This window comes from Sinocyclocheilus anshuiensis, unplaced genomic scaffold (genome assembly GCF_001515605.1).
Source record: "Sinocyclocheilus anshuiensis isolate Anshui unplaced genomic scaffold, SAMN03320099.WGS_v1.1 scaffold668, whole genome shotgun sequence".
Classification (NCBI taxonomy): Eukaryota; Metazoa; Chordata; class Actinopteri; order Cypriniformes; family Cyprinidae; genus Sinocyclocheilus; species Sinocyclocheilus anshuiensis.
Window position 1 is genome coordinate 3,352 of NW_015557097.1, and position 17,939 is coordinate 21,290.

Genomic DNA, 17,939 nt, shown 5'->3' on the forward strand with positions numbered 1-17,939 from the left:
ATTTGAACCATGTGTAAACAAAAATATAACCTAATAAGTTACAATTAAGGCATATTTAATGTTAAAATGCGTTTTAAACATAAAGTTAAGTGCTTATCATTACCCATTTTACTCTTAGTAATTTAATAATTTAATAAATTTCATAATTTAAAAGTTTAGTTCAGAAGTATCGAATCGGTATCGACGATACTGCCTTGAAAAATATCGGTATGGTATCGAAAACGAAATAAGTGGTATCACTCATCCCTAGTAAAAGCTAATAACACGGGCTCATCCGGGTAACATCAGTCGGCGCTGTACTCTTGCTTGAACTATTTTTTTCTTGGTGGAAGCTTTGCGTTTGTTTAGCTAATAAAATATTAAAACTCGATTCAAAATGGTGTGCAATTATTTAATTATGTCATCCTGGTATCGCGGACTCGCTCTCTTTTCATACAAACGCAGCTGCTGCCATTTTGCTACGATTGTTTTGTACGCTGTAATGGATTATAAGAGAACTAACAAACTGGTAAGGTTTTAAAAAATTTTCAACTTAATTCTTTTATTGCCTTAATTATTTTTGTGGTGAAATGTTGTGTAATAAGTGGTTTGATTGCACCATTTCCCTTAAATGTCCGTCTTGTTTGAATTTGCCGCTTGCTCGCAACTGCTGTCTTCACGGAAGCTTTGTGTTCAAATATTTCAACTCAAATCAATATTTCGCGTCTAATTATTTACTTATGTGGCAAGTAGCCGTGTAATAAGCGGGATAATGTACATCCAGCCGGTTATCATCTCAGAATAAACCCCTTCAGGCTGATACAAGACCCCTCCGCGTCGGGGTTTATTCTGAGATAACAACCGGCTGGATGTACATTATCCCTTACTTATTGTGTAACCAAAATACCAATAATGCCCAGAAAAAAAAAGCAGGACTTTTAATTATAAACAAGCCTGAAATACAATGGGATTCTTATTTTGAAATGTCTATACTATATTTTATCCTTCAGATGAGAGATAAAAAATGCATTCTTACATCCGTCTAAATCATGTTTTATAAAGGTCATTAAGTAGACTGTCATAATTCAACTCGAGTTCATAAGCAATCGCTTGGCATAAATGTGTGCTATTCACATATTGAGAATCACTTTGAAGCAGTCTGAAGCTGCGCAACAGCGCCGCCTTGTGAAACTGCAACGTGCAGTGCTCTTTCTTTTTCTTTTTTTTAAAGAAATCATAGCCTTTCGAAGTTTAATAACCAATAGGCTGTACCACGATTTATGTTTTTCCATCCCCAAAATATAAGACGTCTTAAAATGATCAAGACGTTTGTTTTACCATTTCATATATTGAAGACTTTTTATTACATTAAATTTAAGAAAATTTTGCTTTATTCGCACACATCTTTTTTCTAGTCGCAAAAGCACCCACACTTTATTATTATTATTCTGGGCGGATTTAAAATAAAAAATAAAAAAGTATAACAGGGTAAAATAAAAGCAAAAATCTTTCTCCAAATATACTTGGGCGGCTGTTAATATACAGTACCTGGGTGGCCCATCCAAGTAAAGTCTGTGGGAAACACTGCTGGTGGAAATCCAATACAGCTCACCATCCAAATAACAGCATTCCTACAGAAAAGCATGGAGGTGGTAATATCCTGTTATGGGGGTGTTTCTCTGCAGCAGGGACTGAAGCACTTGTCAGGATAGAAGGAAAAATGGATGGGGCAAAATACCGTCAAATTCTTAAGGAAAATCTGCTGCCTTCTGCCAGAAGGTTGTCAAAGGGAAGAAGGTTTATCTTCCAACATGACAATGACCCAAAGCACACAGCAAAACTGACCACACAGTGGTTGAAGAGAAAAAGATGAATGTCCTTGCATGGCCCAGTCAGAGCCCAGACTTAAACCCCATTGAAAATCTGTGGAATGACTTGAAGACTGCAGTCCACAAACGCTCACCATCAAATTGAACTGAACTTGAGCAGTTCTGCAAAGAAGAGTGGGCAAATATCCCACTATATTTTAATATAAGTCTAGATGTGCAAAGTTAGTTGAGACAAAGACGTATCCCAACAGACTAAATGCTGTAATTAAAGCAAAAGGTGGTTCAACAAAATACTGACACAAGGGGGTGATCCTTTTTCCAACTCAGTGATTCTGTTTTTCTATTTCTTTCTGACATGTTGGTGTTATTTCTTTCACTTGGATGTTATAAGCTGCAATGAGTAAAAACAGCTGGATAAATAAAAAACTGTCCGTCTTCATTTCAAGGATGCAAAGCAACGAAATGTGATTGTTTTAAAGGGGGGTGATTCTTTTCTATACCCACTGTAACATATCAACCACAATCTGGCTGTCATCTGCCGTGGGGCAACCTGTTTTAAAGTGAAGTGAAATAAATTCTGTCATTATTTACTCACTGCATGTTGTTGCTAACCCGTGCGACTTTTCTTCCAAGTAACACAAATTTTGAATTTTGAATAACTACTCACACTTCGTGAGTGAATGATCACATAATTTCCATTTCTGTTTTAAAGAAGTAGTTCACTCCCAGAATTAAAATTATGTCATCATTTACTCATCCTCCACTTGTTCCAAACCTGAATGAGCTTCTTTTTTCTGTTGACCACAAAAGAACATATTTTGACAAATGTTAGTATCTGAACAGTTGATGGGCACCATTGACTTCCATAATATTTTTTTTTTCCTACTATGGAAGTCAATGGTGCCCATCAACTGTTCGGACACCAACATTTTTCAAAATATCTTCTTTTGTGTTCAACAGAAGAAAGAAACTCATACAGATCTGGAACAAGTGGAGGGCGAGCAAATGATGACAGAATTTTCATTTAATAAGACATCAAAAAGACTTACTAGAGTGTATCAGGAGGACCGATTATTAGCACTTCCCATCTGTAGAGGTCATTATCATCTATCAAACCGGCTGAGAAACCTTCCACTGGATTTTTATTCAGTTCTGTCAGGAAAATAGGACATAAAGATACTGATTAGCCACTTTATATGACAAAGTGAAAGGCAAATGTGGCATTTGTGGTTTCACATGGGTGTTGACAGAACGGCCTACAACCACGGTTGCAAAACCAAAACTGTTTTCACATCTGTGCAGCATTTCAGACAAGAAATGAACAATTTGCCTTTTTGTTATCAGATCAACCAACTGAGTCAGAAGCCAAAGAACATTGGCCTATCGGTGTATCTCGTCTCAGACACTCTGTCTGAACTTCTGTGTTCTTACAAAAGAGAGCAAAACAAAATCACTGGACCACCTTGTTGACAAACACAAGCTGACAGTTGGGCAATCCAGTCATATAGATATGTCACTTTAATGAGCACATGAAGACCGTCTGGTATTCTTACTAAGCTCCTCTACTCTGTGACACAGCAGGACAAGACAGAGTCTTTCACTGCAGTCTGACTCTTAATAAATGACTCAATTTAAATCACATTTACAACAAACCTAATCTCAATGTTATAGCACTGATTCATGTTTCGTTGCATAGAAACACCATACAATTATTCTTATGGGCAGCTCACATCAAAGAAAATAACTATAACGTTTTAATAAACATTGCAATTATATGAGAATAAGTCCACACCACAACAACACAGAAACTATATCATTGGAATCATTTTCAGAACATTTTTTCCAGCTGATGAATGATAAAAGCATTGACAACCAATCAGAATCTACCCGACTTTAAAGAGCTTGAGCATGTAAAGCAGCAGATAGCATAACTGCAGTGTGCGCTTGTAATAAACAAATGTTATTGTGGACACTAATATAGGGTGACCATACGTGCCATTTTCCCAGGACGCGTCCTGGGAAAATGGCACGTATGGTCACCCTACACTAATATAGTTAGCTTGATAGTTATGGTTCTTGTTATAAACAGGCCTTAACTTCCGACACATGAAGTTAAAATCTCACACAAGTTGTGCCCACATTTTCCTGGCCTGTATCTTTACAATCCTGCATAATAGATGTTGTGATGCTTTTGTTCCCTCAGAGGGTTCACTGAGTTTAGAACAAGGCCGATGAGTTCACCATGCTGGTCCTGCAGAAAGGAGACAACCAAAACAGCCCTGATTCCCTGAAACAGTCAATCAGCCACAAGACCACCACAGAACCTGATGCCATGACAGGCCCGGGGTGCCGCTCACCCTGCCGACCCTTGGAAAGAAACAGGCTAGTTGCCTCTATACGTGTGTAAGAGGAGTAATTTGGGGGGGATGGGGTTGCTTGAGCTGTCTATGGCGCAATCAGACAGCTGTCATAAACCAAACCATTTTTAAACATGGCCTGATATGTACATCAGGTTTAAATCAAGAACTCACGTAATCTGCTTAGTTTGGCCCCTTTACAACAAATTCACTTCACTGGCTGCACTGCACAAATGGGGCCCAGTGAAGAAATCCTCCTCTGGCTTGAGCTGAGTAAAGCTGACACTCACGGATCATGTTGCTCAGTGTGTACTGGACAAAGAAAGGGAGAAACGAACTAATAACAGCATATTTCGTAAACTAGCAATAATTAAAATAAAGAGAGAGAGAGGTTGGTGTTAAACGCCTATATACATGTATTACGACAATATAGTTGGACTGGGGGTCTCTAATTCTCGCTGTACCGGTGTGCTGGTGTTCAAACAGCAGCCATCAATGTTAGCTTAGCCGTTTAGCCAGCCTTGAAAAACAAAGGGATTTGATCACCCCGCTGTGGGTACATGGCACACAATGTACGGCTTATAAATCTCACTTTTGAGCCTTGTGATAACAATTTTGGTTTGACGTATCACGAAAAGATGGTGAACGGAAACGGAGCCAATGACAGAGTTCCTCTGCATTAACGAGACGATATACCGACTGCTGCTGGTGCGCCTGTGTAAATTCGTCCGGACACAGATGTCAAAACACGGGCTAGCCGACTGCGAACGGCCCCGCCGGTGTGATACGGACGGAACTGCCTGACATTTATACATGTACATCAACAAAATTAATAAAATCAAAAGAATGTATGCGTATTGTTATTTTAATTGCATCTTAACGGCTCTCGGATTTATATTCAATCGTTAGTTGTACCAAAATAACATTTAGAAATAACAAAAGACAGCAGGACTTAGCCTTTAGCCGGGTATTTTAGTTGCTAACTCGCTAACGAATGCTTTAAGATAAAAACAGCGCTCGTTAGCAGCTAAACTAGCGGCTAACGGCTAACACCTCCGTCTCGACTGCATTGGCAGGCTAAAATGTTCACCGGTTCGTTAGCCTGGTTTTGCCAACAGCCTTTGAAAAATTACCTGCTAGCTGTCTTCTGAGTAACAGTGCTGCCTGGGGCTCCGTCATGTTTTTATAAGTTATATTCTAGGTCGTTCACTTCGCTAAGGAGAAAATATGTTTGAATTTGCTTGCTCGTCTTTCCGTCTCTGCTCTAGTCAGTTTTACTCAACATTCTGATCCGGTGTGCACGTGCGCATGCGCTCTGCTCTGCTCTCTGTGAGGCCGCGAGGAGAGAGCGCTCCAGGGATACTTATGGGCAGAGGATTCGCGCTGTCTCAAACACATACACGTATTAATTATAACAAACAGCAATGGCTTTGACTGCGAAATTTTGTACTTTATGTTAGCACTTCAGTGTCGTTGTTGAATTAACAACAACATTGTTGACAAATACACGCAGAAAATGATAAAAGACATTTCAGTTATTGAGTATGTGCATATTTGTTTTCTCATTATAGCTTAATGCTGTAATTAGTTTGATTACGCATTTAACATTTGTTTAGTTTTTGCAAGTGCCAGTTTCAGTGAAAAGTTTTTGATTTTATGTAAAGCACAGTGTTACTCATCCACTAGGTGACAGTAACGAGTAATACATCTAGTTTACAGTTTTTCTGAATTGCTAAAACACATTTCTTAAAACCATCACTCATTTTCTCAAAACCTAAAACACAAAGCCAAACCTTCAAATTCAAAAAAATCACAGAACCACTGACTCTTCTGGCAAAATCAAACAATCGCTTCAAAACCATTTCACCTGTACTCAAAATCAAACAAAGCTTTAAAATCATACACAAATTAGTCAATAATACACACACTACAGATCATTCATTAGACACTACATCAAAAAATTGAGAACAGTGTCCAGTGCATGTAGTTACAAAAAATGTTTATTGTATTTAGTAAATATTTTGCAATAAACACACACACACACAAATCAGTTTGGTGAATAAATATATATAGAATATACCAAAAAAAATGTACTCTCAAAAAGGAACACACATGTCTGGTCAGCTATCCTTGTGGGGACTCTCCATAGGCGTAATGGTTTATCTACTGTACAGACCGTATATTCTATTGCCCTACACCAACCCTACACCTAAACCTCACAGGAAACTTTCTGCATTTTTAGATTTTCAAAAAACTTAATTCTGTATGATTTATAAGCTTTTGTACCCGTGGGGACCACAATTTAGGTCCCCACCGTGACACGAGTCCCTATGAGTCTGTGTGTAATCAGGTTTAAGTCCCCACCAGGATATATAAACCAGTACACACACACACACACACACACACACACACACACACACACAAACAAACAAAAGAAAGACCTAAGTTTGGTGAATACAGTACATAAACATGCATGCATACATACATACATACATATGAATCAGAGGACTTCATCTACATTGCAGGCAGGCAATGGGGGGAAAAAAACCTCTGGTGTTGGTGGATCCAGCCTTGACAAGACACCACGTTTCTGTCACCACAGGCCAGTTCTTCCACCCTAGCGGTGTAGTCTTGCAATTCTACACAAGATTCTCTACCATTCTTCTTTAGCTGTTCTTTTGAACTTTCCAACTGATTATGGTGGCCACAGAGAATCTGCTCAATTTAGGTTGAACTCTTTGTCGTGCCTCGGTCATTCCATGCACTAGAACATTGTCTATCACAGTAGCACTTATTTAATCTGAAATGAGTGTTCTTGGTTGCCTCGGTCATTCCATGCACTAGAACATTGTCTATCACAGTAGCACTTATTTAATCTGAAATGAGTGTTCTTGGTTATGCTCTTCCTCGTCCTCCTCTTCCTCCACCTCTTATATGCACTCTTCCATACCTCTCAGATTGATGGATGCACCCATGCCATCTGTGCAATTTGAACTGGCTTGTATTTGGTACATTCATATATTTAGAAACAAGTGTGAACAGTTTTGAATTATTGTGTGTAAACGATGACAACCATGTTGCAGTTGTGCTTAATTTTTGCGTTCTTGTGTTTACGGTTTTGCACCACAAGGTTATCATGGTGCAAATTGCATTTTAGTGAGTGAGAATGAGTTTAGAGTTTTGCAAAAAGAGTGCATGAGATCTGCAAACAGTGTCTAAACTGCCTGAACTTGTTTAAGGTTTTGCAGAAAGAGTGATTTATTTGACAGTTTGGTTTAGGCTATTGAGAATTTGGTTTAGAGAATGGGGATTAGTGTCTTAGCAAATGTGAAAAACTGTAATGTCTTGATTCGACATTTCTTACTGGCATGATGTACTAAGTGACATTTACTACAAATGGCAAGATGTTTTGAATGGTGACTGTTTGTTTCAGTTCGTTTTAAACTTGATGTTTCTGAATTACTGATTGGCCTAAATGTAATTTTCCAAAACCCACCGTGCTTTATTATGACCGCATTGCTGAGTTATAACACACCACAACCTACATTTTTTTTATTTATTTATTTTTTCATTGAAATCAGCAATACAGGAAAGATTTGGTGACAGGTCACTGTGCTCACTGTACACAAACACATGTGATGACTCTCAGTAAGTGATCTTAGAGAACACGGAGGCCAGTATTGTGTTACTTATGGAACAATGTATATACAGTGGCTTTTTTTAGATAAATTGTTAGGCAGATTATTTCCCAAGAAGGACAACGTTATGCATAATCTGGACAGCAGAATATAACATTTTACGTTTCACAATTCAGCACAAAATGACAAATTATCAAGAGTCTAGATTAGACTGACCCAAAAGAGAGTCAATAGAGACTCTCACTGCCAAGATATCGCCAGTAAACATGATTATGGGTTATCTAGATTCATCTATCTATGCAAGAATATGAACTGTTTACAGTATAAAACAAGGGTCATAAACTTCAGTTAAACAACCAATACAAGATTAGGTTACATTAGAAGAATTCCCTCACTGCATATTGTTAATTTTCTGGCAGCTTTGTTTGTCAGACCTTTGTCCTGGTGTTCAGAACATTACTGTGAAGCATAATGCCAAAAGACCTGGCAGATCTGGGTAACAGATCGGTGTGAAGCAGAAAGTATGAAGGGAGCATGGAATCGAAAATCTACTGGTTTGTGGTCTATATTGCGACACAAGGAGGAACTCTTCTGCTGCGTGTGACCAGAGAAACGAGGGCAGGGCTTGATTCTAACTTGATAACCCTACAGTGTGCTGTATTCACACAGGAACGCCTTTCTATTTCTACAAGTGACATCTCAATGAACACTGCAAAAAAGAAATAGAAAGGAAGAAAAAATACAGAAAACATGGATTAGAGTGTCACTTGGCATTGGGGCACATCGACTAAAGTGTAAGTAACTTTATGCTTCAATTATTGAAACTATCAAGGTAAAATGATTTTCTTATGAAATGTTCCATCTGAATGATTGCACAAAAAATGTTAACTGTTATATACTGAAATATAGCATAAACTCAATGTCTAAAAGACTGGTTGCATTTTAGATTCAAAGCTGAACAATCATATGGCATTGTCCTGTTGTGGCCATGCAGCTAATCACCTCAACAGTGGCATTGTTGGCAGTCCGCTGAGGAAATCAGTCCTGACCTGAACTTGGAAGTATCGTCTGTTCAGACTACCACTAAAAGGAAGCTTAATCTATTACATCTTTCTTCATACACAATACAACTTCTTAATATAACACAATAAAACATTAACATTATTTAGGTTAAAAGATGTTGCCAATAAAAATTTATAAAATACAAGATGTTCTGCCTGTGGTTAAAGCGAAAGCAAGTCAAAGAGGACTTGTGCTGTTTCTAAAATAGCATCTAGCATTTGGGTTGAGAGAGTAATAAGAACGGTTGCTGGGTGCAACTAATAAGATCACAACCAACTTTGAGATAACAAGTTCCAGTCTACCTTGCATTCTCACAAAATGGTATCCTCTTCTGACTGTAATACAGACAAATATATTTTTTTTAGTCAAATGCACTCTGTATTTGGTTTTACATGTCAAATCATGACATAAAAGCTTCTGTTCACCATTATCCATTATAACTCTAAATCAATTTTTCATAATGGTTTGGTTTCCTGGCCCATTTATTCAGGAAGTCTAACCACAGTTTAACTTTGCACACAACTGAACAAAATGGCCTATAAACCAGTCAAATGTAGTCAAACCAAGCTTGGTAATGATAAATAAGCACAATGGCATCACTTTAAACAGGACTTAAAATGGTAGCATGCTAATAGGTTAGCATCACTGGGTAAGTGTAAACATCTTCTAGACATCAATCATTTGCACAACATATAAGTTACTTTTTCCCAATCCAGAAAAACAAATTATTTGATAAAATAACATTGAGTGTTTATCTCCATATAAAGCATTTGTCACTAGCTGTGTTCAGTGATTGTGACTACACTCCAGACCTGTGTTTTTCCTCGTTGCCATGGTTATTTAAACTTTGTCCAGTGTCCTGGAATCACATGAAACCCATGTGAGGTTATTGCCACAGTTCATAAAGCATTCATCTGTGCAAGAGGGCTTGAAAATCACAATGTTTTGGCACTTTACTATCTGTCAAGTGCTTACAAGTCATTGTTCTTTTTATAGAGGCAAAAAAGTCATTCTGCATTCATAGAGACAGTGGGCATCATGACCTCCAACGAACAAAGACCAAGAACTCGCTTGAGCCTCCGCTCAAACACAACTGTACATTATGGCTCCTTGAGCTCTGAGCAACCAGATAGTGATGCATCCTCCATGCAAACAAACTCCATCTCTCAGAAACGCTCCTATATCGCAGTGGCAGTGCTCTGCTATATCAATCTCCTCAACTATATGGACCGTTATACTATAGCAGGTGAGCACACCTCATCAAAGCCAAATCGATTGGGATGGTTCACAGAAAGTCACTATAAAAAGAGACAGACGTTGTTCTGGTTCTATTCCAGGTGTGCTGCTTAGCATCCAGAATTACTTCGGAATCCCTGACAGCACATCTGGCCTCCTACAGACAGGTATCAGTTTGAGTTTGTAGTATATTGCATTGACAATACAGTAAAAAGGAAGAGAACATTGCAGAACTGGATTTTACAAGAGTACTTCCTTGTTGGAGATGAACTAATAGGTCTTTTTCTGTCATTTTAGGAACAAGCCCAGCATTACGCAAAACACTTTGTTAAAATTTGTATGTGTAAATGAAGCAATCGGTCTTGTAGCATGCATTACTTGAAAGAGCCAATAAGTCTGAATCATATAATCTAACACTGATCTGGTTTGCAGTTTCACATTTGAAGTTTCATGCTCTAATCTCTAAACTGCAAGTTGGTTGACTGTTCTGCTTACTGACAGTCATTAAAATAATACACAGTTTGTTACATGAATTTGCATAATCCATAAATGACACTGTTACACAGCATCATGTTTTATAGCTATTGTTGTGAAATCTAATGACATATAAGTAGAAAAGTATATAAGTAGAAAAATTTCAGCAGGGATGCATTAAATTAATCACAAAAGTGACAGTAAAGAAATGCATTTTAAAACTTTTTTATTAATCAAAGTATCCTGGTAAAAAAACAAAATGTCACCGTTTCCACAAAAAAAAAGTATTAAGCAAGTGTTTGATAATAATAAAAATGTTTCTTGAGCACCAAATCAGCATATATAAATGATTTCTGAAGGATCATGTAACTGAAGACAGTAATAAATTACATGTTAATATATATTCAAACAGAAATCAGTTATTTTAAAATGTAATAATATTTAAAAACATTACTGATAACCTTGATAAGCATAAAGAGATAAGCATTTTAATGTTTCAAAAACATTAAAAAAATCTTACAGCACCAAACCTCTGAACTGTAGTGTACCTTTGCCATCAACCCTGTATTAACATATTTACAGTTTTTATCTGTAGCTTTATGCTCTTGGCGCCAGTTTTTGGTTACCTCGGAGATCGCTATGACAGGAAGCTTATCATGATCGCTGGGCTGATTGTGTGGATCGTCACAACACTAGGCAGCTCTTTTGTCAAAAAATCGGTACAGTATAAAGTCTTTCTGGGGAATTCTGGAATTCCAGTGTAATCTTTGTGAAGTCTCACAATGTTAATAATGTGTAAATGTCTTGTTTTGTACCTATACTTATCAATATCTTTATTTTTTTTAACAGTGTTAAAAAGAGCAGAATTTAATTTAGTTTTTTTCTTTACTCTTACCACAGCACTTCTGGGTTCTGATCCTGACAAGGGCCTTGGTTGGGACAGGAGAGGCCAGTTACTCAACCATAGCACCTACTATCATTGGTGACTTGTTCACTGGCACCCAGAGAACTCTCATGATCTCTTTCTTCTACATCTTCATACCGGTTGGAAGGTGAAGGCCTTACTGCCAAAAGACATACAGACTTATACAGACTTTTCACTATTTGTATGACTCTGCTTATCTGTGTTTGTGTGTTCCTGTGAGTCTGTCCTTTAGTGGTGAGGATTTTTCAATGAATGTTTCTGCAGGTTACATCGACAAATGAATGTCTTTATGAGTGTGTCATTGACTCATTTACTCAAACCATTTATTCGAAAAAACTCTGATTCATTTAGGAATGAAACAAGCGTTTCATTGAGTCATTTACTTAACTGATTTGTTCAAAATACTGTTGCTCTGAGATGTGGAACAATAATTCTGTAGGTTTGTTTGGAACAACATTTTTTGCCATAGCAAAAATAGACAAATTAAATGGCAAAACTGTGTCAGTATAGCTTACTTAATATTAGCCTCTTGTTTCTTGAACTGTTGTATAAAATCACAATCACAGCTCTTGCTTGTGTGGTATTGTATACAACGTTTTCTACATATTGGCAAGACTTTTTAAAAAATATTTTTTTACTCTTTCTGACTGTATGTGTTCCTTTAAATCTGCATTCAGTGGTCTTGGATATATATTGGGGGCAACTATAGCTAATGCAACAGGGGACTGGCGTTGGGCCCTGAGGGTAAGGGAATATATATTTTATAAGTATATATAAGTACTGTTACATCTTTACTGTGTTAGATTTAATATTCTGCTAATCTTGTTATAATGCAGTCAACTTAAATGTAGCCGCTATATAAAAAAAGGCTCTGTACTGCATTGTATTTTAGGGTCTAATTGGATTTCCTTGGACTCCTATTGCATAACTGTACTCCATTCAAGCTAAAAAAATCGCTTTAAAGTGAATCAGTGTTAAAGCAGTATATATGCTCTGTTCTCACTAAAACATTGCTCTTAAACAGGGGGTTCACAGCAGTATTGCAGAGGGTCTAGCAATTATTGGATCTCAAACATCAAATAATTAAATATATTCAACAAAATTTTAAGTTTTAAGTTGACTTAAACCAAAGCTGAATGTGCTAAAATTATTAATTTAATCATTCAAGTAAAATTAAAATGTCATTCACAAGATTCTTTACATCATTAATGATTATTTTAATGGATTTGCAATGTAAGCATATATTGATTTAATATAATCAAGACAATTACCTTCCACATTTATAAAAGAAAACTGAGGTGGTTGTTTGGTTCTGATGTAGTTCAGTCCAGCTCTAGGAGGCCTGGGTCTGCTGCTGCTGGTGTTTCTGATTCCTAATCCTCCTCGTGGAGCCTCCGACAACAAAGGAGGAGCAACCATGGAAAGCACCTCTTATATTGAGGACATCAAGTACCTCCTGAAGAAGTAAGTCATTGTAGAGATTCAAGTTACATTAACTGTACATGTCATTCAATCTGGGACGTGCTCATAACTTTTGTCATGATCGTAGTGTCCTATGCTCTAGGGCAGTGGTCAACTTGTGGGCACAGGGTGTGTGTGTGTGTGTATATATATATATATATATATATATATATATGGGTGTGTGCGTGTGTAAAAATAAATAAAGAAATAAGGATAATATATAAAAAGATACAACATACCATCCAACCTGACAGAACTGGAGAGGATCTGCAAGGAGGAATGGCAGAGGATCCCCAAATCCAGGTGTGAAAAACTTGTTGCATCTTTCCCAAAAAGACTCATGGCTGTATTAAATCAAAAGGGTGCTTCTACTAAATACTGAGCAAAGGGTCTGAATACTTAGGACCATGTGATATTTCAGTTTTTCTTTTTTAATAAATCTGCAAAAATGTCAACGATTCTGTGTTTTTCTGTCAATATGTGGTGCTGTGTGTACATTAATGAGGAAAAAAAATTAACTTAAATGATTTTAGCAAATGGCTGCAATATAACAAAGAGTGAAAAATTGAAGGGGGTCTGAATACTTTCCGTACCCACTGTATATATTATTTTTGCTGAAAAACATACATAATGCAATTGTTTAATTAATTCAAGATATCAATACTCCCAGTTTCTGTTAATATAAAAAATAGAAAACAAGCAGTGTTGTCATAATTTTAGCAGGAATACCAGAGGAAATATCCAATATGGGGATAATATTGTGTTGGACAAAGTGGTCCCTTTGGATCAAAAAGTTTAACTGCTCTTTGGGATTTCACGTATTAGTACAGGTAGTTCCTAAGCAAATATGACTAATTATTGTGTTTTGGATCTGTGCCTTCTTTCCAGTCGGAGTTTTGTCTGGTCTTCTCTTGGTGTGACTGCTATGGCTTTTGTCACAGGGGCTCTGGCCTTCTGGACCCCCACCTTCCTGTCTCGTGCACATATTACACAGGGTCTCAGACTACCTTGCAAAGAAGAGCCCTGTAACCCTTTAGACAGGTACAGCAAGTCTCTTGCCTTTTGACTTTATATAATTGGACAGATCTTAGAGGAAATCCGCAAGGTTAACGGTAGACTAGAAAATGTGATTAGCCAAAGACTGGTTAGCAGAGTGATAATGTTCATATCAGCTTGTTCCTTGGTTAGATACTCACACTTACTGTTTACTGCAGCTGTTTTTGCTCTTGCAATCCTGTCAGTATATCTGTTTATTATGTTTCTCAGCGATTTCTACCTTCAAACTGAGTTGACCTGCTTATAGAGTGTATTTATGAGCTTGACTAGTCAGACTGGTCTGGTAGGTTCTGTGAGGAATAAAACAGAGAATCTGAGAATCTGATGAACTGAATATCATCACACTGTTTCTTCTTTCTCTTGTGAAAGTTACATCTTTGGAGCAATCACAGTGGTGACGGGGATTGTGGGAGTGTTTCTGGGCACCTACATATCAAAGCAGCTGAGAGTCAGACTGCCCAACGCAGATCCTCTCATATGTGCTGTAGGCATGCTCAGTTCCTCCCCCTGCTTTTTTATTGCCATCATCCTGGCGGGCACCAGCATCCCGGCCACATACGTAAGCAAAGATCAGCCACGTTCCAGCAGCAGGCTGGATTAGTTCGTGTATTTGCATTAATATTAAAGAAATATTTCACCCAAAAATTAAAATTCAAACCTGTATGACTGACTTTCTTCTGTGGAAAACAAGAAGCAAGATGTTCATTTGAATGTTTCAACTGTTTTTGTCCATACAGTGAAAATCAATGGGGTTTAAAACAACACTGCACCCTACTGGTTTAAACTGAATGCACTCTCTTTCTCTCACACACACACACACACGCACACACACACACAAAGAGGAAAAAGAGGGAAGTCATACAGGTTTGGAACGTCATGAGGTGATTAAATGAAAGACAGAATGTACATTTTTGGGTGAACTATTCTTTTAAAGTAATATATTCCTTTAACTGACCCAAACTTAAACAATGTACTTTGGCACATGCATCGAATATTTACAGTATAGCACAGATTATTTTCTGTCACAGCACAATGTGACCAGCAGGGTGATATGGTCTCTAAATACTTGTCTCTGTTTTTTGCCATATTACAGACATTCATTGCTATTGGAGAGACTTTGCTGTCCCTTAACTGGGCTATTCTGGCGGACATTCTGTTGGTGAGAGGTTTACGCTTCTCAATACAATATAAAAAGTGCTGAAATGAAACACACGGTTACGAGCGTGTGGAGACCTGCTAAGTGATGCGATAAGCTAATGGTATACAACTTAAAACTAATGCCATTATGCTAAAGAACTTTAGAAACGTTGAGAACACTGGTGTACTGTTTAATTAATTGTTCTTCTTTTTCAAGTGTGTGATTATTATATTACAACTGCTGAAAGATGTTGTTTATAAAAGACATCTTTTAAATCTTTAATCTTTAATCTTTTTTAGTATGTTGTTGTGCCTACTAGAAGAGCGACAGCTGAAGCCTTACAGATTATGGTCTGTCATCTCCTTGGAGATGCAGGAAGTCCATACCTTATTGGTGCGGTAAGCATATTTTAATCCACAGTACTTTCATATAAAATAGTATTGGGGTCAAAGGCTATGCTGTCACTATCCAGAAGTGCTTTGGAGCACATGACACTACTGGATACAAAATTGCACCTTGTGAAACAGCAACTGTCTTGGCATAGTTACATTCTTTTCACTGTGTAATTTAAAAGACAAAAGGACTGTTATCTTTTTGTGTGTTTTGTTCAGATCTCAGATGCTCTGCTCAAGTACAATCCAGAATCTTCCCACTGGGATTTCCGTAGACTGGAATATAGCATTCTTTTGTGCCCCTTCATTGGGGTTCTGGGAGGCCTGTTTTTTTTAATGACCTCTCTGTATATCAAAGAGGACAGGAAAGCAGCAGAACTGCTCACTTCAGGTAATAACATGCTATTGTAATTACAGTCTGTCCAAACTTCTTGGGGCCTTATGGTAATACTTGTATGTTCTTGGACATAATCAACTGGTTTGATTTTATGGAAGTTTAAAAAAGAAAAAAATATAAAGCATTTAATGAATGCACAGCACAAATCTAGTCGTAGGCAGATTTGAAAAAGACAATAACACTTTAACTTTAACATAGCAATTCATAGTCACTGATTAATTGTTGACAACAAAAGCTGGTATGTCAGGCTATTAAATGATTAAATCAGTAAAAAGTTGATTTAAATGTGAAATTTTAAGTAAGTTTGCAAGCTTTGCTGTTGCCATTGTATGTTATTCTAAACACACCTTATGACAGCTATTAGCTTACACATTGGCACAGATAATATCATCTGCTAGCTAATTACATAGTATAAAAGATTACACTGTGACCAAATCTGTGGCGCAACATATGATGGGATTTTTACACAAAGCTCAAAAGTTGATGTTTATGACAGAAATGTGTGCATATGAAATAAAAAATATAATATAAATTTGTGTGCATTTATTTTTAATTTAAGAAATTAAACTAGAAATTAATACTTTTTAAGAAATTAATTGAGAAATTACTTTTATTAATCCCGCATAAAAATTCAGCTTGACATCACATGAATAAATCACATTTTAAAATACATTACAATAGAAAACTTGAAAAACTGTAATATTTATATTGCTGTTTTTACTGTGTATTGATCAAATAAATGCAGCCTTGGTGAGCGTAAGAGACATCTTTTAATAATATCTTAAAAATCAATAAAAATATATTTATAAATATTTCAAATATCTATGAAGAGTAGCTGTAAACTGGTATAAGTGAGATTAGCCAGAGATTTGTTAAACACCAGTGGCTTCCTCTGTGTTCATATTTGCTGGTTCTTTGTTTAGAAATGAGATAGAACAGAAGATACTGTTTACTGCAGCTCTTTCTGTACTTGTCAACATTTCTGATTTATTGAGGGCCGAAATCTAATAATATTACAGTCCAAAGGACCCGTTTTGAAATGTGAAAGGCTGTCAAGAATGCAATCTTGGAGCTGGTTTTGGGTGTTGCTCCATATCAGTACATAAATACATATATTATAATGTTCTTCCTTTCTGACTTCTTCAATTCAGGACAAGCTCCTGAACCACTAGAGACAACCACAGAGTCGATGTGACCTTTTAAACACCAACCAAGACCTTGGATGAGCTTTGCTGCATCAAGCAGACACTTGTGAATGCATGAGATGAGACATGGATTAATGGACAGATTTTTAGAATTTTTGAGTATACATTTCTTACTAAGAAATCTTACTAAGAAAAAACATTTAAACATTTTTCAATTAGTGATGCCTTACACTTGTGACTTATCATTGTCTTGCACATTTTCCATATGGTAAAATAAACTGCCTACTCTGATTTTTTTAGATATATTTTTGTCATTTTTACTCATTTATGTTTTAAAAAAAAGTTATTAGGAGCTTTCGTCCTGCTTTCTTCTCTCGGCAGTTGTGTGCTACCAATTAGAACCTCAGGGGAACAAGGGGGAGAACATCCCCTTATGGACTAAAAAGCTTGAAAAACTGTATGTGTCAAATTAGTCCCCCATACAGACTGAGACTGGAAATGTATAGCAAATGAACAGGCTATTTAAATGTCATTATTATTTGTATTGTACTGTTTTATTTTATTGTATTGTTTATCTTTCCTTTTTTGTACAAAAAGCTTTTAAATAAATGCATATGCTTTTTATTTTCATGGTTTGCCTGCAATATAATTTCCACATACAGTCATGGCCAAAAGTTTTGGCAGTGACATAAATTTTGTGTTTTGCACAAGTTTTCTGCTTAAGCTGTGTGGTGTTCATTCACATTGTTTCTAGATTATTGTATAGAGTGATCAGGTGTATTTTAAATAATTGCTAAAAGCTTCATTGGCCAAAAAATGAACTTTTCACAAAAAATTTAAAATAAATAAA

The 17,939-nt window shown here is 36.7% G+C and overlaps 1 protein-coding gene across 3 annotated transcripts; it reads left to right on the plus strand.

The window, feature by feature from the left end:
* Positions 1-8,314: 8,314 nt before the first annotated feature.
* LOC107677447 (protein spinster homolog 3-like) lies at positions 8,315-17,656 on the plus strand. 3 transcript variants are annotated; one of them, XM_016472353.1, is made up of 13 exons: positions 8,315-8,597; positions 9,862-10,111; positions 10,203-10,268; positions 11,158-11,294; positions 11,476-11,627; positions 12,178-12,244; positions 12,822-12,964; positions 13,850-14,002; positions 14,387-14,576; positions 15,111-15,176; positions 15,455-15,553; positions 15,767-15,938; positions 17,096-17,656. In XM_016472353.1, exons 2-13 carry the CDS (start codon positions 9,904-9,906, stop codon positions 17,137-17,139), a joined length of 1,497 nt encoding a protein of 498 aa, XP_016327839.1. In that variant the 5' UTR covers positions 8,315-8,597; positions 9,862-9,903; the 3' UTR covers positions 17,140-17,656. The 3 variants fall into 3 exon arrangements, with proteins under 3 accessions (XP_016327839.1, XP_016327840.1, XP_016327841.1); XM_016472354.1 differs by lacking the exon at positions 8,315-8,597 and having other exon boundaries at positions 9,062-10,111; XM_016472355.1 differs by lacking the exons at positions 8,315-8,597; positions 9,862-10,111 and having other exon boundaries at positions 10,200-10,268; positions 11,171-11,294.
* Positions 17,657-17,939: the final 283 nt, after the last annotated feature.